Raw genomic sequence first — 22,965 nt, forward strand, 5'->3', positions numbered from 1 at the left:
ATGCATGTTATTGAGATATAGTATGCAGAAAAATATACATATTATAAGTGTAGAATTTAAATATTCTCAGCTTTATTTGGTTTTTTAAAAAAATTACTTACAGTGTAAAACTAAAGTCCAGTTCTTATAATGAACAGTTTTATGCTTTTCTTTTAGATTCTTAATTCTCTTCACTTCGTAATCAAGATGAGATTAACTCTTAAATTTCTATATTTTTCCATATTTGATCAAAACAATTATAGAGTTACACTACTTTCAAGACAAGGGGACCATTAGCTAAGGCTTAACGTGGATGAATGTATTTTAATTTATTTTGTATCCTGAAAAATCTAAACTTGAATGTATTTTCCAGTATTGATTTTACTTCAATAAATTTTTTCAAGCAATGCATGCTTTAATGTATGTAAAATTGTTTAAAACATTAGAGTTTGATTGTAGAGAAAAGTAGACCTGAATTTAAATCTGAATTTGCTGCTTAGTAGTTGTGTGCATTTGAACAAGTTATCTGAGCTCTCAGCCTTAGTTCTCTTACTTGAAAAATGAGAGTAATTATAATACCTGCCTTATATGGTTCTTTGAAGATTAAAGGAAATGAGCATGTTCAGTGCTGTATCTGTGTCTGGCAAACATGATTAGTGAATAATTGGTAACTATCATTGTTTTCTCTTTCTCACTTTAATGATTAGTAAATTGTCAAATGAGCCAGGTGTGGTGATTTATTTATCCTTTAATCCAGCTATTTGGAAGGCTGAGGCAGAAGAATCTCAAGTTTCAAGCCAGCTGGGATAGCTTAGCAGGAACTTATCTCAAAGTAAAATTTAAAAAAGAGCTGGGGATGTAGTGCATGTTGAACATTTGCCTAGCTTGTGTGAGGTCCTGGATTAGTCCCTGGTCCCTATTTATTTTATTATGAAAATAAATTAATTATGCTTCTTTAAAAGGAACAAAGTATCTTTTTTAAACTATGTAGAAAGGATAGATGCTTAAATGTATAAGTACTATTTATTGAGTCATATTTCTTTAATTCAGTGTTTGCAAGAGAGGGGATGATGGGGAGGAATAAAATAATTAGGCAAAATCTTTATGTCTTAACATTTCCTTTTAATAATATTAATAGGAGCTTATTTCATTCCATTTTTAATATGGTTGCTTAGCAGGATAAGCATTCAACAGATATTCCTAAAATATGAGATTGCTGAATAAAAGTCAAAATAAGATAATAATGATTTAGATAGTTACTGGTATCTGATATTTTTATTGTTTTATCAGTTTATTATAGTACTGCTTTTGAACATTTCTAAGCCTCAGTGTAATTACTATATTATTAAAATCAAATAACTTCTGCACTAGAATGATTGTTGACAAGTATAAAAAGTCACTCATCTGAACTTCATAATAAGACACTTTCACTTTAAAAAAAGTATTTAAAAACTTCCCCACCCTACATAAACTATTTATTCATTCATCTATTATGTTCTGTGTACTAGCCCAGTTACTTGGAGGAATAGACCAATATATTTTATGTTTCTAACAGTCTTTAGAGAATGAATAAACAGTCAGTTACAAGACAGAGTCTTTGGTGATAAAAGTATGCGTATATGAGAATATTTCTTTGGCAAAGAGGCATAGGTTATGCTTGGTTTTAGAGGACTCATTTTGGTTAAGTTGTAGATTTGGTGTGATAACTAATTATGAACTCTCTATAATTAGCTTTATTCAGAAGGGTAACCAAATTGCCAAATTTTTAAAATAACCCCATAAGCAAATGAAAGAGAAGACATTACTAGGAATTTTAAGTGAAAAATAATTTGCTTTTAAATTTTATGAACTTCCAAAGCATTCTTCATCTCAGATTAGATCTGCAAAATTATTTAATGAATAGTAGTATAATAAAATTATTTTCATTTTATAGTGAAATTGTATTTCATGATACTTTCTTTTAAATATTTAAAATTTTGGGTCATTATATTTTAATGTTATAATACCATGAATTTTTGTGAAATATCTGTCTCTTTCAAGTATGGTTTTAAAAAAATTCTATTACCTCTTCTAGTTTCAAATTGAGATTTAGTATATTCTCTGAAATATTATAATATTTTACTTGAAAATTATTGACATTGATATTATGCTGTTACCTCTTCTGAATATGCTTAGAAATTCATCCTTATTTTGTATTTTTCATTTTACCAACAAGTTACTTTGTGAGTAAAGTTTGTAAATTTTCTTAAATTTGGAAGGTAAATAAATTTGTCACGTGAGAAAATTACATTATTTTCTATGAAGTAATATCAGACATTTGTAAAATTTATATTCAGAAGTTCTACTGTTTTATGTAATTGATCTTATTTGCTTATTTCGTATTTTCCTCTGGTGTCTGATTATTTATAATACACATTTTCCTATTATTTTCTCTAATGTCTTCTGTGTACTTATTTACCATTGACATTCTGAAGTAAATTTTAATGTTTCTTCTAAGTTTGATTATGTCTAAAATATTTAAGGCTAATAATTATACTTTGATTATTATTATGTTTTTATTATTAGTAGTAGTTGTTTATGAAACCTATCCATTCACCTTTTAGAATTACAACTACAAACTGTGTTGAGTGATATGACTTTTTTGGAGGAAACCTCAGTCCCTTTTCATCAGCTAGGTAGAACCTAGTTTTCAAACCTATAAATGACAATATTAAAATATACATCTTTTCTTCCTATCTAAATGTACTTCTTTTTTTAAACAATAGGTGAATAGTTAATGTTTTTGTTATTTTTGGTTCAGTTCCCATCATTTGGGCATGGTTGAATATACATGAATGTCATTTAACTAGCAACACTTTCCTGGGGAATAGTGTTTGCAGTTTTCTACTCATACTGTTTTTTAGACCTCTTTCACTTAAAAAAAAAACAAACAGATTTCCACATTAGATAATGAAGGTGCATAAGTATTGTGTTTTTTTTTAATGTTTTTTTAGTTGTCAATGGACCTTTATTTTATTTATTTATATGTGGTGCTGAGGATCAAACCCAGTGATTCACACGTTAGGCAAGTGCCTTGCCACTAAGCTACAGTTCCTGCCCAAGTATTGTATTTTTAATGAAGGAATATTTCTAGGATAATTTTTTTAAATCATATAATAAAATACATTGATAATTTTGAGTTCTACCTGCACTATACTGTGGGGTTTTTCCCTCTAATTTTCTTGTGGGTATAACAAAGAAGAATAGATTATCTTTTAAGATTGGCCTGGGGGCTAGGGTTGTGGCTCAGCTGTAGAGTACTTGCTTAACACGTGTGAGGCCCTGGGTTCGATCCTCAGCACCACATTAAAAAAATGAATAAAATAAAGATACTGTGTCCAACTACAACTAAAAAAAAAAAAAAAGATTGGCCTGCAAGATAACAACTGAATTTATAAATCTAGTGGTTTAGTCAGGTGAAGATTTTTTTTCCAAGATTTTATATGGGGCAATCCAGTACTCTCCTTTGAATGATTTTCAAATCTCTTCTTAATTTCACCCTTCCTTGAAAAATGTATTTAATAAAATTTGGCTTCTTTCCTTTCTGAAAGTTTTAACTAGGAGTTATAGTTTGAATATCTATATTGATATTTATTTATTGGTTATCTATATCGATTATATAACTATGATTTTCTAACGTTTATTTTATATTGGTAAAATAATCCTTGACATCTGTAATTTATGAGAAGTATAAACAAATATCAAGCTTTTTTCATTAATTTTAAGGGGAAGCTTTATAAATCTTTTATTTTAATGCAAAGGTTTTAATTTTTTAAATCTTCTTTGAGAAGTTCTTTCTTAAAAAAAAAAAGAGATAAGTGTCACTGTAGAATGGGTAGAGACTAGTGATGGGGGGATGGGGGGAGGGAGGGCGGCAGAATACAACTGACACTAGGATTGCTGTATGTATACACATGGATGTATAACCAATGTGATCTTGCAATCTGTACATGTGGAAAAATGAGAATTCATACCCTAGTTGAATCAAATGTATGTCAAGATTATTGTATTGTCTTGAGCAACTAATAAAAAAAATTAAATATCCAAAAAATATATAAACTTTAAATAAATTGCTTTAAAGGAAATACAAAAAAAAGAGAAGTTATTTCTTAGGCAAAAGAAAGGGCTTATTAATTTTACTATATTTATACTTTTGTTTGACTATAGAATGTTTTCTTAAGGTTTTTATAAATGCATTTGAGATATGTACTGGATTACAGTGGTCTGGTATATTATTTATATATAAATTAGACCACCTAATTTATCAGAGCCATTATTGTAAGTAATTTGAGAAAATTCTTAACATAGATTTATAAGCTTAAATTCCAAGATTTTAAAATAGGTTAATATAGACTTAAATATTTTCTTTACTAATTTAGAAGTAGTATAAATCTTCAAAAAGTCAAAGTATTTCAATTTTATTTTCAAAGCTGTGTAATACCCTACTTTTTGCCTTGAATCTAAACAACTACTACATGAAGAGATCATTGAATGCGGGCCTAATGAGAAGAGTGATAAGTGTACAAGTTCTAATTAGCCATTTACAGTCAGATGATCAGAACTATGTGTATTGAGAAATTCTGTTGCAAGGAGAAACTTGAATTTTTTTTCCAAGAATAAAACATAGAAAGCAGTCATTACATTAGCTAGAAAGTTAATTCAAATATTTTTGTTTGGTTTGTTTGGTTTTGAGGTGCAGAATGGTGGCGAACAACAGATGTTCATACTCGTACAGGAACACCCTTCTTTCCACCAATACTGGGAATTCCACCACTGTTTGCTCCTCCAGCCCAGAATCATGATTCTTCATTCCATTCAAGAACTTCAGGAAAAAGTAATCGAAATGGTCCTGAAAAAGGTACCCATATTAATATAAGTGAAGTGTACTATAAATCTTCCATTCCAATACCTATTTTCAGTAGAGTTCAGATTCAATAACATTCTTATAGCATTGCTCTAGATGATTTTCCATTGTCTTGCTTAATCCTTGCAATATTTTTTTGACATTAATTGTCCTCATTTTGCAACCAAGTTTTAAACAGTTGTTCAAGAAAGTACTGCTTACATATTGATATAGTTTAGTCAGAATTTGAACCCATTTCACTACTTTTTCCTCTGTATCCTATTACCTTCCTACATGCATCCAATATATTGTGATACTTCTGCAGTAAAGCAGTAATTATAGGAAAACTTATATCCTAGTACTCTATTTTCCTCCTAAATGATTTTAGCTGGGCCTGATGGCAGACACCTGTAATCCCAGCAGGTTGGGAGGCTAAGGCAGGAGAATCTCAAGTTTGAGGCCAGCCTTAGCATCTTAGTGAGGCACTAAGCAACTTGGTAAGACCCTGTCTAAAAATAAAAATTTAAGAAAGGGCTGGGGGGGCTGGGGATGTGGCTCAAGCGGTAGCGCGCTCGCCTGGTGTGCGTGCGGCCCGGGTTCCATCCTCAGCACCACATACAAAGATGTTGTGTCCGCCGAGAACTAAAAAATAAATATTAAAAAATTCTCTCTCTCTCTCTCTCTCTCTCTCTCTCTCTCTCCCCCCCCCCACTCTCTCTCTCTCCCACTCTCTCTTTAAAAAAAAAAAAAAGAAAGAAAGAAAGAAAGGGCTGGGGATGTGGCTTAGTAGATAAGTATCCCTGGGTTCAATTGCTAGTATTTCTCCCCACAAAAAAAAAAAAAAAAAAAAAAAAGCATATAAAAGCATTTTAGATGATTTGTTATCAAGTGTTTGGGGAGTTTGCTCTAAAATGGAAATATTTACATTTAATTTTTTTCTAAGCATTTTTCAAGTGAAGTAAGATGCATATATTAACCCATTTTAAAAATGAAGAAATCAGTGCTATTTAATGCATTCACCATGTTGTGCAGCTATCATCTCTCTTACCTTATTCCAAACCACTTTATCACTCCAACAGGATATCCCACACATTAAGCATTAAGTATTTGTTCCTTCCTCTCCCCCAGCCCTGGCAATTGCCAGATTGAACTGTCTTTTTTCCTTCTGGCATGGTGGTGGGTACCAGGAATTTAAACCCAGATGCAATTTACCACTGAAGTACATCTCCAGTCCTTTTTAGTTTTTATTTTGACACAGGTCTCACTAACTTGCTTAGGGCCTCACTAAGTTGATGAGGTTGGCCTTGAACTTGCAGTCCTCCTGTCTCAGCATCCTGAGCGGCGGGGATATCAGGCACGTACCACTGTGACCAGTTGAACTCTGTCTTTAGAGATGATATATCTATTGTGAATATTTCATGTAGATGGAATCATCTGATATATGACCTTTTGTGTCTGGCTTCTTTCAGTAATAATGTTTTTTGTTTATCCACATTTATTTTTTCCTTAATATGATTAAATAATATTTAATTATATAAGTATGTTTATTTTTATTTTCAAGGTGTAAATGGGTCAATTAATGGAAACAGTACCTCATCTGTGATTGGTGTCAACACATCTGTACTATCCACTACTGCTTCAAGTTCCATGGGACAGACTAAAAGTACAAGCTCAGGTGGAGGAAATCGAAAATGTAATCAGGAACAAAGCAAAAGCCAGCCTTTGGATTCTAGGGCTGACAAAATCAAAGATAAAGTAAGTTATTCTTTGAAAGGGGGGTGGAAATAGAGACACACACACACACACACACACACACACACGTATGTATGTGTATATGTATGTGTGTATGTGTATATATATATATATGTATATGTGTGTGTGTAAAAATAAAATAAGGGGTCAGACCACCAGAATCTATGAATTACCAACTCTTATTTTTGCAGATGTATATTTTTATGGCATAATAATAGTAGTATATATCTTGAAAATTAGAACTCTCAGCACCAGCATAAATAATACAAATAGTAATGGGTCGTTGTTATTATTATTATTATTATTATTATTGGTGCTGAGTGTTGAACTGAGAGCCTCATGTATTCTACACAGATGCTCTGCCATTGAGCCCACATGCTAAAATTTATTTAGAATTTTCTATGTGCCAGCTCTGCTCTAACCAATTTATATATAATATCTAATTCTATTATACATGGTAAATTCACTTCAATGTTCTGATCACTCCAAGCTTCTGGATTCTCTTTTCCCCATCATGCCAGGAACACTCTAATATCTCAACTTCATGAACTGTAGGTCGCCATTAAGTCTAGGTTTCATTTACCCAAGCTAATTCCAGCTATATATTCTAATATATAGCCTATATAATAGCCTATAATCTTTATAGGCTATTCATATCAGTGAATTTGGTCTGATCTCATTTGTTATTACTTCTATTTTGGTACTAGGGATTGAACCCAGGAGTGCTTTATCACCGAGCTACAACCCAGCCCTTTTTCAAGACAGGGTCTCACTCAGCTGCTGAGGCTGGCCTTGAACTTGGGATCCTCCTGCCTCAGTCTCCTGAGTTACTGGATTTACAGGTGTACACCACCACACCCAGCCATCTGTAATTTCTTTTTCAATTGAGACATCATGATTTATTCTTATTTAAATCTTTGGCATCAACTGTAAACATTTTGAAAACAAAGGATAATAATTAGAGTTATCTTTTCTACATTTTATGAAAACTGTTTTCAGAGCTTTGAAAACACTTTTCAGAGCCACTGGAAGGTGGAAGAGTCAAAAGTCTGTGAATATATATTGTCTGTGCCATAACATCTAAGGTTTAGGAAGTTTCTGGTTCACCATAGCAAGAATAGCAAGATATGGGTTGCCATTGATTGCAGATGGCATTGTTCTGAACTTTAAATCTGAATAACATGACTCCTAGGCTCCAATTTTTAATCCTAAGAAACTATTTTATGAATGGGCATGTAGTTCTATGATAACATGAATGGTTTACTAGCATTCATGAGGTCCTAGATCTAATCTCCAGTACCATGCAAAAACAAAACAGAAGTCCCCAAACAACAAAAACTCCAAAGATTTTTTTTCTTTTGCTGAGCATATTTCATTGAGATACTTCCTCTAGATCTTGCGGTTCCCTTCTCACCAGAAAATAGTTATTTTCCTAAATATAGCACACCCACATGAGGGCTTAGAGGAAGGTCATCTGGGAACTCTCAAAAACATAATAGTACCCCATCACAAAAGCTCAAAGTCTATACTTGTGCTCCAAAACAAACATTTTCTTTCCACCTTAAACCACACCACTTTTACTTGAGCAAACCTGATAAAGACTCTTGGTTGTTTCCTCCTAAGGACACATTTCAGGATCATACTCTCTACCTTTTGCTCTTCAAAACTACTCTTAGTTCTTCTTTTTGATTTGTTTTCCAATGTATTCTCATTAGGGTTAGCAGCAAGGGTCTAACTCTAAGCTGCTGCCACCTTCTCTTCATGTCAGACGTTGACTGAAATGCCACTTATTCTTGATCCCCCATGCTATTTTGAAGCAACTCTCAGACAATATATCATTGGTCATAGTTTTATATGCATTTCTGAAAGTTAAGTGTCCATGCTTTTAAACTTTGAAGTAATCTACCTTTTAGAAAGTAGTATGAAAATCTAATAACTATGAAGTCTAAAATGTCCCAGGCCTCCACAAGTTCAAGGCATTGCCAAGACTTAGAAGGCAATGAATATAAAAGTCCCTTTCCTAGTTCCAATGAAGAACATATATTAATGTTCCTAAGCTGCATTAGTGCTATTAAACTAAATACTCTTCCCAAGAAAACTAAATACTATTCCCAAGAGCACATGTTAAAACTTAATAGGCCCCTCTTTAATAATATATAGAGAGAGATTCTGGGATACCATAATGGTGTCCATATACAGCTAAGTAAAAGTAACATTATGGAAAGATTGGCTGTTAAAGGGAGGCATACTAGAACTTAATATTTTACATAATCTTAAACACTTTTGGGTAATATAAGGTGTGGCATAAATTTGTTGTTTAGATAAAATGGAGATGAAGGACATTGGAACAAAAGAAAAAACCTACCTAGTATTTTTCAGTATTGAAAACTTGATACAATTTGCTTCATTACTTCAATTGATGTATAGTTTAAAAAAAAAAAAAATGTTCTTCAGCTAAATTTGATCCCTATCTGGGGGATGGAGTATTTATCTCAGAGGTTGTTACTGAAAGTCACTGATTAAGTCCAGTTCCCTAATGTAGTCTGCATATGTTTTTAGAATAATGTAGATGTTTTAAATTAAGAATTAAATTCAGATTAAATTATGCAAACATATACCCTGTTTAGAAATAAATAAAACAATCCAAGATTGAAGAAGTTCTACTCTTAATCTATACCAATTATTGTCCCATGTAGCCAAAACAGTCTTTTAAAAATATAAGTGATTTTTTATGGCTTTAGAATATCATATATCAGTGAATATAAAATGGCATAGCTACTGTGGAAAATGATAAAATAGTTCTCAAAAAAACAGAAAACACCTTAAAATTGGATTACCATATTATCCATCAGTCCCAATTGGGGCTATATACCCCAAATAATTGAAAGTAGGGTCTCAAAGTGATATCTGTACATCTATGTTCATTATTTACAGTAGTTAAAATGTATTATTATAATTATATGATGTACTTAGGATAGTTAAATCATAGAGACAGAAGTGGAATGGTGATTGCCAGAGACTGGGAGAGATGGAGTATTTAGTTAGTATCAATTTTGGTTTTATAAGATGAAGTGTTCTAAAGATGGATGGTGCTGATGACTACACAACATTAAAAATGTTTTTTATTTAATACTACTGAACTTATACTTTAAAATAGTTAAGATTGCAAAGTTTTTTTGTTATATTTTCTTTACTACAATAAGAAAAGGGGAGAAATCATGTTATCAATTTAGTAGTGTCTATACCATTTAGGATAAATGCTTTGCCGTGATCTATAAAAGCTATATGATCTTGTAGCTCATTCTTCATTACCTCTTAGCACTCTTTCACTGGTTCACTATGCTTTAACCAATCTACCTGAATTTCCATTTTTGACCATGCCAAACATGTTTCCAGCTCATGGCTTTTCCTTTGCTCCTTCTTTTATCTTGAAAATAATCTTCTCGTATATTTGTATGATTCCTCTTATGTGCTTGCTTTCCCTTAGGGCTTAGCTCATAAAAGTTCTACCTGATGAATACATCGAAATCATTACCCTACCCCCACCTCCTAGCACACATTGTCTATCTATTTCTATTGTTTTATTCATGGAATTTATCACTCAAAACATTTATGTTATTTGTTGATTCCTTTCTTCCTATCTCAATAGACAGAGTTTATGCTCTCACCTTGTATCTGCAGAGACTTTGGCAACTATGCCTGGTACATAGTAGCCTTGAATGTGTTTATTTTGTTTTTGAAAGAAAAAAGTATACAGTGAAATGAAAGTTCAAGGAGAAGGTTTTGAGAAGCTGTTCCATATCCCATGAAAGGAAATTAATAATCTCTTCTTTGATCATTTTTTAATGAACCTAAGAAGATTTTTTTAAAAAATGTCTTAAGTGAGAGAAAAGAGAGATACTACCTAATTATGTGTGAATACAACAAACATACATACACACATACACACTCACTCATACAGACTCAGAAAATTATATTGGTGATATCCAAACCCATTTGTTCCTTTTTTATCTAATATGCATGCTTGTCTCCTCACTTCATTTTTTGGAGGGTATGACTCTTTGTATACCATCAAAGTATGCATCAGAATCATATTCTACATCAGAATCATATTCAATACTTGTGATCCCTGTGCCTTGTTTAGAAGTGGGACCCAGGAATCTGCTAATGTCAACACATTTTGCAAGAAAATCTGCATACCCTAAAACTGGGGAACCAACACCTCTGTACTCATACTTGGGAAATGTAGTCCCATTTCTCATGCCTTTTTTTCTTTTCTTTTTTGGTACTGGGAATTAGGGAATTAAACCCAGGGGAACTTCTCATGGAGCCACATTCCCAGTTCTTTTCATTTTTTTACTTTGAGACAGAGACTTGCTTTACTGAGGATTTCACTAAGTTGCTGAGACTCGCCTTGAACTTGTCATCCTCCTGCCTCAGCCTACAGAATCACTGAAATGACAGGCATGTGCCACCATGCCAGACTTCTTGTTATCTTTAAATATAAAATTTTACACAGATTATTTGGACTTTAAAATGGTTGGTTTTTCTTTGCTAAATCACTGCAGCTTCTTCATTTCTTTCCTTTCCTACCCACTACCAAACCAAAAGTGATAACTTCAGTTTAGATTTCTTAGGATTTCCATAGAAAACTATATGTGCTTAGAAACCCACATCAGGCCCAATGTGGTGGTACACAATTATAATCCTGGTGACTTGGGAAGCTGAGGCCGGAGAATTCCAGCCTCAGCAACTTAGCAAGACTCTGTCTCAAAGTAGAAAAAATATAAACAACTGGGGATGTCGTTTAGTGGTAGAGTATCTCTGGGTTTCATTCCCAGTACCACAAAAAAGAAAGAAAAAAAGAAAACCCACAACAGATTTTGGTTGCAACATAGGAGCTGTTTCTTTGCCAAATAAGAAGTAGTAGTCTTAATATTAATTGTTATTATTTCCCTTAAATTTCTACCCTGTTTTTTTTCTTGTGTGGAATACTTTATTTTTATTTTTTTGAACACATTTTTAATTTGTGTGGGTTTTTTTTTTTTTGCATACACATGACAGTAGTGATTTCTACCTTCTTTATGATTATTCCCATATTATCCCATTTCAGTTTCCCATCCTTCTCTGCTTTATTCTGAGGGAGAAACCCCTCAAGTAATGATGGTGGTCATTACTGTGCATATTGAAGGGTATGTCTATAGACTTCTCCACAGACATTAAGATCATGAGTTTGGAGCGGTTTACAGAGTGATTGCGAGCAAAATGTAAGAGTAAATCTCCTTGTTCATCTGCATTCTATTTCATTTAACCCAATCTTCAGAAGGCACAAAGGAGAGTAGAAGTTTATAATCTGAAACCTTGGCTTGTTTTGTAGATTTGTATTACTGTCTTCATTACCAAACCCCAGTAGTCATGAAGGGCTGTTTCTGTGAAGACCAAAACTTATAATATATTGCTGCTTTTCTGTATTTCCCTTCTTTTAAAAAAATATTTTTATTAGTTGTTGATGGAACTTTGTTAATTAATTAATTAATTAATTTATATGTAGTGCTGAGAATTGGTTCACACATGCCCAGGCAAGCATTCTACCACTGAGCCACAACCCCATCCTGGTATTTTATTTCTTCATCTTTCAGCAAATGCCATTGAAATGCTCTTAAGTAACTATAGATTGTACTTTTAATCTTGTATCATTTCAACATTTATCCTTTTTAGTCTTCCTATTAGTAGTTTTATCTTTCTGTTGTTATAAATCTTTGTTAGTTGTCATTGACTCATGATTTTTTCTCCTTTTATTCACTACTATTGTCAGTTCTTTAAAGACAAAACTTTCCTTTTATATGACCTGATATCCCTTTCTACCAGCTTTGAATTATTTTTTTTACAATAGTCTTTGTGTATGTGTGTTTGTGTCTTGGGGACTGATCCCAGCAATAGTCTAGTACTGAGCTATATCCATAGCCCTTTCTATCTTTTATTTAAGGTCTCACTGAATTGCTGAGGCTGGCCCTGAACTTGTAGTCCTCCTGCCCCAGATTCCCAAGTCACTGGGATTAGGACTATATGCCACCCCTTGAACATCCATAATCTTAAATATTCCAGAAATTAATCTCTTCATTTGCCATATTATTCTTTTCTGATATGGAATATAAACAAATTCTTTGATGCTAACAAAAGCAGCCCCATAAGTCTTTACAACCTATTTTATCTACTCTATAGCATATAATAATAACTATATTTATCCCTCCTCCCCTACAACTAGAATGAAAGTTTCTCAAAGGCCAAGGACTCTGTCTTACAGACATTTATAAGTAGATACCTAAAAAAGTGTTTTGCACCAGGTGTATTGGTGCATGCTTGTAATCCCAGTGAATCCAGAGGCTAAGGCAGAAGAATCACAAGTTCAAAGCTAGCCTCAGGAACTTAGTGAGGCCCTATCTTCCAAAAAAAAAAAAAAAAAAATATATATATATATATATATATATATATATATATATATATATATATATATATATTTTTTTTTTTTTTTCAAAAAAGGACTGGGAGGGCTGGGGTTGTGCCTCAGCAGTAGAGCTCTCTCCTAGCACGTTCAAGGCCCTGGGTTTGATCCTCAGCACCACATAAAAATAAATAAATGAAATAAAGGTATTGTGTCTGACTACAACTAAAAAGTAAATTTTAAATCAAGAAAAAATTTATATATGATAGTGGAATGCATTAAAATTCTTACTACACATATAAGGCACAATTTTTCATATCTCTGGTTGTATACAAAATATATTCACACCAATTCGTGTCTTTATACATGTACTTTGGATAATAATGCTCACCTAGCAGGTTCAACTACAACTAAAAAATAAAATATTAAAAAAGAAGGCGGGGGGCACTGGGAATGTGGCTCAGTAGTTTAGCACCCATGGGTTCAATCCCCATAACCCCAAAAAAAAAAAAAGGTATTTTGTATGTTATAGGAAGAAAAATAAAGCTAAATATATAAATTCAAATATATTAAAATTGGAGTAATGAATTTGTTTACTGCTTTTTTTAATGTCATCATTTTGAAGCATAGCAGTCAAATGAGTAGATCTGTGTATATGCTATATTGATAACTTTCAATATTCTATATGTGACTGAGCTTATACTTTTTATTAGTGAGTTCCTGTCAGATAGTTATCAGCTAAACAATTACCCGTATAATATGTGACTTTTTCCTTTTTCCTAAAAGACATTTTCATATTGAAAATTAAAGAATATATCTTTTACTGAAACTTGAATTTTGTCAAAAATAGTTTTGCTGATTACCTTGTTTTTATCCAGAAACCAAGGAAGAAAACTATAGAAAGTTCTAGCAACAGCGATAGTGATTCGGGCACATCATCTGACACCTCAAGTGAAGGCATTAGTAGCAGTGACTCAGATGATCTAGAAGAAGATGAAGAGGAAGAAGATCAAAGTATTGAAGAAAGTGAAGATGATGATTCTGATTCAGAAAGTGAAGCACAACATAAAAGTAACAACCAGGTATATGATTTGTTTCACGGACATATTCATATTTTGGAAATAACTCAATGTATCTTGACTCTCAAAGTCGATAGGTTTCGTTTTTACTCTTCTTTTTCTTTCAAAGTGTATAGTTTTAAAGTAATCACTTGTTTTTCCTGCTTTTACACATAAAAGAATAGGGGACAGAGACTATTTTTAAAGAGACATTTTTTTATTTTTATTTTTATTTTTTAGTAAAATAAAATAGAATAAAATGAAATGCTTTATTTATTTTTATGTGGTGCTAAGGATTGAGCCCAGGACCTTGCACATGCTAGGCAAGTGCTCTACTACTGAGCCACAACCCCAGCCCTTGGTTTATTTATTTATTACTACTACTACTACTACTATTATTATTATTATTATTATTATTATTATTATTATTTTGGAACTGGGAATTGAACTCAGGGGAACTTGACCACTGAGCCACATCCCAGCCCTAATTTGTATTTTATTTAGAGACAGGGTGTCACTGAGTTGCTTAGTGCCTCGCCATTGCTGAGGCTGGCTTTGAACTCGGGATCCTCCTGTCTCAGTCTCCTGAGCCACTGGGATTACAAGTTTGCGCCACTGCACCTGGCCCTTAGTTTATTTTTAATGAGGTTCATACTGTATATCTGATGCCAAACGTAGTTAACTTGTTGACTACAGAAATGAAAAACAGTTCAGGTAACAGCAAGGTTTTTATTAGAGCTTCTGAAGCAGGGAGACATGGCACTGACAGGCAGTGACACATGGCAGTGTCAGGATGGCTCCTTGAACAAAGGGAAAAAGTTAAGGTTTATTCAGGCTAAAGGACTGTTTATAAGTTGGGGAGGGTGGTGGAGAGGTTTAGGAATTGGCTTTAGGTACATTACAAAGGTATGTTTTTCTTTTCCTTGAGGGTACTTTAACTCTGAAGAAAGTGTGGTCAACAGGATCCTGGAGCCAACATTATTTTTTCATATTAACACCTCATGCTATATAAATATCTTTACCTTGTAATAAACATGAGTTGCTGTAGCTATTAAGAGAACACATAGCTGAACACAGTAGTACATGCCTGTTCAGGAGGCTGAGGTAGGAGAATTGTGAGTTCAGAGCCAGCCTCAGCAACACAGCAGGGTCCTAAGCAACTTATGGAGACCCTGTGTCAAAATAAAACATAAAAAGCGCTGGGGATGTGGCTCAGTGGTTAAGTGCCCCTGGGTTCAACCCCTGGCACATCTCCCACCCAAAAATTTTGTTTAAAAAGAGAACACATAGATGAAACATGAAAGAGTACACAGATTCTAGCAAATAATAAGTTAAGGGACCTGGGAATTTGCTGTTTGGGTGACTTTTCAACAGCTTTTATTCTTTATGTTGTTTCTCCTGGGAGAGTTATGGCAGGAACATCCTGGCTTTAATGATTCACATAGTCTGTGAAGCTGATAAGGTTTTTTTAAGGGGAATGGATAAGGTACACACCAAGCTTTTGAAACCTAAACAAGCTATAAGTGGAAAACAACCCTTATAATATCTTTTTTTTTAAATTGGTTCTTTTTAGTTATACATAACAGTAGAGTCCATTTTGATGTAATTATACAAGGATGGAACGTATCTTATTCTAATTAGAACCCCAGTCTTGTGGATGTAACACAGTGGTGAGATATGTCTTTTAATGGCTGTCAGGACATGAGTTAACGCCCAGGAGTGCATTTGCCCTTTGTTGCTATAGTGGTTTCTGTCTGATATCTATCATAAGTTACTAGGAACAATTTTTAAAGTAAGTTTTAAAGTAAAATAAATTTCTCCAAGTTTTATTGCTTGATACTTTTTAAAAAAATATATTTATTTATTTTTTATTTCAATTTGTTAATATGCAAAATGCATTACATTTCACATTACACATATAGAACACTATTTTTCATATCTCTGGTTGTACACAAGGTATAGTCACACCATTCATGTCTTCATACATGTACTTAGTGTAATGATGTCCATCTGATTCCACCATCTTTTCTACCCCTATGCTCCTCCTTTAACCTCCCACCCCTTTGCCCTATCCAGAGTTTGTTGATACTCTTAATAGATGTTAATAAGTTGTCTTTTTAATTTTATTTCCAGGTGCTATTACATGGTATTTCAGACCCAAAAGCAGATGGACAGAAAGCAACTGAAAAAGCCCAGGAAAAAAGAATACACCAGCCGTTACCTCTTGTGTCTGAATCCCAGACTCACTCATCATTCCAATCCCAGCAGAAGCAGCCTCAGGTTTTGTCACAGCAGCTTCCATTTATTTTCCAAAGCTCTCAGGCAAAGGAGGAATCTGTGAACAAACATACCAGTGTAATACAGTCTACGGGATTGGTGTCCAATGTGAAACCTTTATCTTTGGTAAATCAAGCCAAAAAGGAAACTTACATGAAACTTATAGTTCCTTCTCCTGATGTTCTTAAAGCAGGGAATAAAAATACCTCTGAAGAATCTAGTTCTTTGACCAGTGAATTGCGATCTAAACGGGTGAGTTAAAATGATTTTGACAAGATTATTAGAAAAATACAGAGATTGCACTGGGAGTAGAGCTCAATGGTCGAGTATGCTTAGCATATGCAAAGCCCTGGGTTCAAGTGCCAGCACCAGAAAAGAGCTTTTATTATATACAATATACAAATTATATATAAATATTAAAATTTTTCATATGCAAATTTAAATTCCTCCTATTTTTGTACTTTCTGAGACTCTAGGAATAAAATACATACATCAGAAAATTAAATATTCTGATTTTAAGGTGGGAATATAGCTTAGTGGTGAGTATTTGCGTATGCAGTATGATGAGGCCCTGGGTTCGATCCCCAGCACTACAAATTTCCCCCCTTCTGGTTTTATATTCACATATACATGTATTTAAGATATTTTTTTGCCACATAATCATGTCATTCCACTGTCCACACTCCATTATGTTTTAGCAGTAAGAGGATAAATATAGTGTTTAAAAATTTTTTTTTTAGTTGTAGATGGACACAATTTTATTGATTTATTTTTATGTTGCATTGAGGATCAAACCTAGTGCCTCACATTTGGAAGGCAAACACTCTACTATTGAGCTATAACCCCAGAACAAGGATAAATATGTTTGAATGTGATGAGCTTTAGTTACTTTTGTTTAAGATTAATGTCCTTTTTAAAATATCAATGTTATTTTTGAAAGACATGAACTCTTGAGTAATTTATCTCTGTAAATATAGAATTCATAAATTTCAATTGTAAAATTTCTTTATAAAGAATCGTTTCCTAAGACTGATGATGTAGACATACTCAGGAAGCTGGGGTAGATCATTACTTAAGCCCTAGAGTTCAAGGCCAAGATCAGTCTGGGCAACAAAGAGAAAACCTGTCTCAAAAAATATTTTTTCTATGAATTATATGATACGTAACTTATTCTTACATAAATACCTGAGTCAGTCTTCAGTCTTCATTTTTATCTTTATTTTTTCCTTGCTATTGATTTAATACATTAAATGTATTAAATTAAGAATGTTAATACATTCTTCTGTCCCATAGAATTCTAATAATTAAATGATGACTGCTTTATATTCTAGAATCAGCCCAGAATAGAAAAATATTGTTTGAACACAATATCCTGTCTTTTGGTTACAAATATTAATATTAAGCATCCTAATAATTAGATAACACTTGTAGAACGCTTATTATTTGCCATCTAGTATTTTAAATGCTGAACATGCATTTACTCATTGGATAATAACATTCATGTATGCTACTATAACTGGACATCTCCAATATAGGCCTGAAAAGGAAAAAGCTAGGCTGTAATGCTTGCTACTCCAGAAATATGTGGATTCAAATAGGTAGGAAAATACGTATTATTTGAAACCAGCTTTGAAAGAAGATAGAAGAAACGTAATATTTCAAAAGTACACATACTTGGAATCTCTAAGTTAAGCAGAACTTTTAAAGCAGAAAAGGCAGTAAAGTGAGACAAAAGGCAGGTTTTGTTAGTCTGTAATAGTCAGGCCTATGTAGAGTGCACTTCCATCCTAAGCTTTCTTGGTGCCTGTCAGAGTTTGGGTTGTAGCTCTTTACTTTCTGTGTTACTACTAATAATATCAGTGAAACAGCAAATGAGAGAGAATATAAAAAGAAAAAGAAATGGAGACAGACCTCAATGGATTAGTGATGTTTTATTAAGCAGTAGAGGGGCACATTTTCAAGAGGGAAAATGGTAACAGGCTGCAACAAGGGTCTGAATTTTATAGGTTTTAGCAGGGCCAGGTCATGGGAGGAGTTGGTCAGTTAATTTGGGCAGTTATTTTTTGGTGATCAGGGGGATTTTGGCAGATAAAGGATATTGCAACAGGTCAGATTCCTGAGTTCCCTGTTTCCCTGAGGGTTTTGTAAGTTTCCATTTCCTTCATTCCAGACTCTAAAAGGGGTTTAATTAGTTAGGGCAACATCATCATATCTGACTACTTACTGCTGAGAAAGGGGCATCATCAGAATATCTTCTAGAGTCTGAAGGAAGAACATAGCTTTCACATGTCTTTGGATGGTGGTCCTGGAGATGCTGGAGACATATTCTGTTAGAAACCTCTGGATATGGTTAATGAAACATGGAAGAAGGAAAAGAAATAAGATAATCAGAAGAATGGGGTCATAATGGGCCAAATCCAGGCCAGGAGTCCGTCCTACTATCCAGGGGAGGAGGAGATGTTTGCTAGGTTAGGGGCTTGTTTCTTTAGCTTTCTTAACTTATCCTTTACTATTCCTGACTTATTAACACAGAAGCAACATTCATCCCCAAGGAAGAGGCAGAGGCCACCTCATCCTGCAGTAAGGAGATACAGGCCCCAACAATTTTGCAGAATGACAGAAGCCAGGGAATCCAATTGATTTTGTAAAGTCAGTATGAAGTTGGCAACCTGTTAGATATCTTCAATAATCTGTACTGACAATTTTTTATAGTAGTGAATAGAGATTCCTAATTCTACTGCTCCTGTACCAATCCTGGCAGGTACCTCAAGCCCTGTGAGTAAGGGAATAAACTGAAAGGGCTCTCTTATGTGTGGTTTGCACCGTTATCAGAATAGGCAAATTGGTTGTTAGCTAAAAACATCAATTTGAACAGTAAGGAAGACCAAGATACAGAGGCCAGCCCAATTTTTGTTAGGGAGGGGAAATATGAGCCTCACAAAGAAAAATGCCTCTGAACTTAGCGGGCAGGGCTGTAGGGCTGACACAAGTGTTATGTTTTAAGTTCTGTTAAAAGAACTATTGTCTCTTCTTTCAAATGTCCAGGTATTGCTGTACTTTGGTTATAACTGTTTTGCTGGGTGTTTAAGCTAGTCAAATTGATCTTGTTCCTATCTGTTGTTAAGAGTCAGCTGAGTTCCCTCAGGGTATCACTTTTGGGAACTTGAGAGCAGCCTCTTAGTCCTTTTTTTGCTATCTGCCAGGATGGTTGAGGGTCTCCTTGACCATTTGGCTTCTCTTGGAAGCGTCAGGGAGGTCTCCTTCTCCAATGAACCCTCCTTTTTGCAGCATGCACAATGGTCAGTTTTCTTTTCTCCAGAATCTCATTTATCTCCCTGATTAGGAGGTCATGGGGCTCAGTGTCACAAAACCCTTAGAGAAGTCCCCTTGTTTCCTGGTTTCAAACTGGCTCAGAAAGGCAAGAGCCAAATACTGACTATTTTATCTTTTTGGACCCTTTTATTTCTTTAACTTTAGGGTCTAAGCTTTGGTCTTAAATATCCAGCAGGCCAGTTTCATCTGTCTTAAAGGAATAATACTGGGTTTTAACTGTGATGTCTATAACTTTTTACTTATTTACCCCTTCTGTTTATTTGGGGTCAGTATTAGATACTGAAAGTTAACCTTAAATCAACCTGTGTGTCCTATCGGTGATGGCCTATTTTCTCAAATTAACTTAGACTGTTATATTAGAAGTTATACTTCTGTGAGGCACTAAAAGATAACCGTTAAGGTTTACAAGGAAAATACAAAATGAAATTAACAGGAGTAAAATATATTTAATTTGTACAATAGCTATGAATCAAGAAACTTAATTTTATTTTACTTTAAACTTTAGTTTGAAGTATACCAGCTTGGTAGAATGTTCTTATACTTTAAAGACTTATATACCTGGCAGGTAGGGCAAAAAGCCAGTAATAGTCCCATGCTTACACTGATGTTCTTATATTAACCAAGTTTAACTTTCAAAGAAAAGTTCAGCATCTTTAATGTAGTGTAATACTCTAAAATAACAGCTGTTGTTTAACCAGAGTTGTAAAAACCCTAATTCCTTTAAGACTAGTTTCTGTTAAGAATAAACTTGACAACAGAAATAATTTTGATAGATAAGAGCAGATCAATCTTTTAAGAAATGTTTGTTACTTCAACTCATAGAGTATTAAACATTGGTTTATATCAATATATTAATATTTGACCTTAGGGAAAAACCTGAAATAACTTTAACTGATTATGCTCCTTATATATGATCAATTGAGTTTCAACTTTTTGAAATTTACCCTCCACAAACCTTCTGTAAATTACTAAGACATTGTAAAATTTTTTACATTACCACTTTCTCATCCAGAAACATTTCTTTTTCCTTCCAATTTCATACTGTAACATATTTCCATACCTAGAGCCTTCTTATATCTCTTTTCTAACTGTTGATACCTTTTTAAATTTACATTCTGAAACAATCATTATGAAATTTCTGAATTTGTCCAATTACTCCGATTAACAAGATGAAATACTTTATGCTATTTTCAGTATTTTAATTGAAACCCAACGGAAACTTTTGGGGGATATTATACCTGTTAGAACTTCAACTCTTAGTAATATTGCTTTAATGAAGAACCAGAAACAAAGCAATCTTAAACTCTTTGTTTCATTACCAATTTATAAGTAATACATTTAATATTTAAACATATTACCTTATGGAATTTAAGAAGTCAAGCCTATTTGATTTCATGTTTAGCAGTTGATGTTTTACCACATTGACTTTGTAAATTAATCAGGCATCTCCTCTAACAAACACATTTTATAATTAATCCCATTGATGTTGAAGTTAAATCTAATTTACTCATTTTTTTTCAGCAGAGACTATTAATTTTTATAAGCATTAACTCTGACAAACTCTGTGTATTCGATACAACCTATGTATCTGTTAAGTTCTCCCCACCAAGTTAACATCAAGAATACAGCATCAGGCAATTCAGATAAAAATTGTAGCATGTGGTAGAGTCTTTACAATGCTGGGAAGATAGGCCAAAAATTATGTTTGTAAATTTCTTTTTTTTTTATTGGTTGTTCAAAACATTACAAAGCTCATGATATATCATCTTTCATACATTTGACTCAATTGGGTTATGAACTCCCATTTTTACCCCAAATACAAATTGCAGAATCACATCGGTTACACACTCACATTTTTACATAATGGCATATTAGTGACTGTTGTATTCTGCTACCTTTCCTATCCCCTACTATCCCCCCTCCCCTCCCCTCCCATCTTCCCTCTCTACCTCATAATTTACTCATTTTTAACTATAAAATCCAAGATATCAGACAAGTATAGTTAACAGTACTAGCTGTCTCTTCCTTGTTGAAGAAAAATCCTAGAAACAATTAATATTACACTCTAGACATTTTATAGAAACTGTCAATTGTCTGACAACCTAGAAAAACTTATGTTAGTAATTTTAAAGATATCTTTAATCTGTTTACCTAATTTATATTGAACTTTTTAAGTAATATGAACTAAAATTATTTGGATCCATTTCTCTTTTAAATTTTAATTTATGAGTACTCAGTTCTGATATCATGTACATCACATATGGACAAAAGCACATATGTAGACCTAACAAAACAATACACTGCTGTGCACACATACATAAAACAGACAGGAAACATGTATCTTGTGGCTATTTGTAGGTAGATAGGAAGCACACTACAGATGTTTATTAAATCCTCGATTAGATTTCAACTGTTAGAAATTAAAGCTTATCGGACTTTCACATTATGACTTAAATATAGAGGTCTATGCTATATGGAAATGCTAGATGTAAAGTCTAACAGCCACGGTGGACACTGAGATCAAAGGTTCAGGTGGCCACTTTGTCCTCAATGCTTATCAGATTTATTCCCAACATCACCATGTCTATGTACTTTTTTAGGATTTTGTAAAAGGAGATTCTTCAATGTATTTGAGGGCTAACTCTTGAAAAATTGGCCTCTTAACAAAGACAGAGTGTAAAACCTCTATCATTAGATAAAGTAAGACTGATCAGAAAAATATTTTAATTTAGGCCCATAGGGTCAAATGTGAATTTACCATAAAACCATGAGCTCAAAAATATAGAATTTTAATGCTGGGAGCAGTGGTGCATGCCTGTAATCCCAGGAGCTTAGGAGGTAGAGGCAAGAGGATTACAAGTTCAAAGCCAGCCTCAGCAATTTAGGGAGCCACTAAGCAACTCAGTGAGAGTCTGTCTCTAAATAAAATACAAAATAGGGCTGGGGATGGGGTTCAGAGGTCAGGTGCCCCTGAGTTCAAGTGCCCCTGAGTTCAATCCCCGTTACAATAAATAAATATATATATATATATAGGTGTGTGTGTGTGTGTGTATAAAATTTTAAAAATCATGAGTTCTAAAAAAGAAATGACATGGCCAGAATTAGTAAAGGAGCATACAGAATATCTTTATCAATCAGAGTTCACTTTTGGGTCAGATTAGAGTCAGTACTGACTCTAATACTGAATGTTGGAAGAATGAATAAGCCCTAGAATCCTTAGTTAAATATTCTTAAGATAAAGA

The 22,965-nt window shown here is 33.5% G+C and overlaps 1 protein-coding gene across 9 annotated transcripts in view; it reads left to right on the forward strand.

The window, feature by feature from the left end:
* Baz2b (bromodomain adjacent to zinc finger domain 2B) overlaps positions 1-22,965 on the forward strand; it is a 264,182-nt gene that overhangs the window by 149,295 nt on the left and 91,922 nt on the right. For all 9 annotated transcript variants that reach the window (XM_076865719.2, XM_076865724.2, XM_076865722.2 and 6 more), the window contains 4 exons: positions 4,712-4,876; positions 6,423-6,616; positions 13,934-14,137; positions 16,247-16,642. In XM_076865719.2, the coding sequence (XP_076721834.2) occupies positions 4,712-4,876; positions 6,423-6,616; positions 13,934-14,137; positions 16,247-16,642 (959 nt within the window). The remainder of the gene's footprint in view (positions 1-4,711; positions 4,877-6,422; positions 6,617-13,933; positions 14,138-16,246; positions 16,643-22,965) is intronic.

The sequence above is a fragment of the Callospermophilus lateralis genome, chromosome 9, assembly GCF_048772815.1.
Source record: "Callospermophilus lateralis isolate mCalLat2 chromosome 9, mCalLat2.hap1, whole genome shotgun sequence".
Classification (NCBI taxonomy): domain Eukaryota; kingdom Metazoa; phylum Chordata; class Mammalia; order Rodentia; family Sciuridae; genus Callospermophilus; species Callospermophilus lateralis.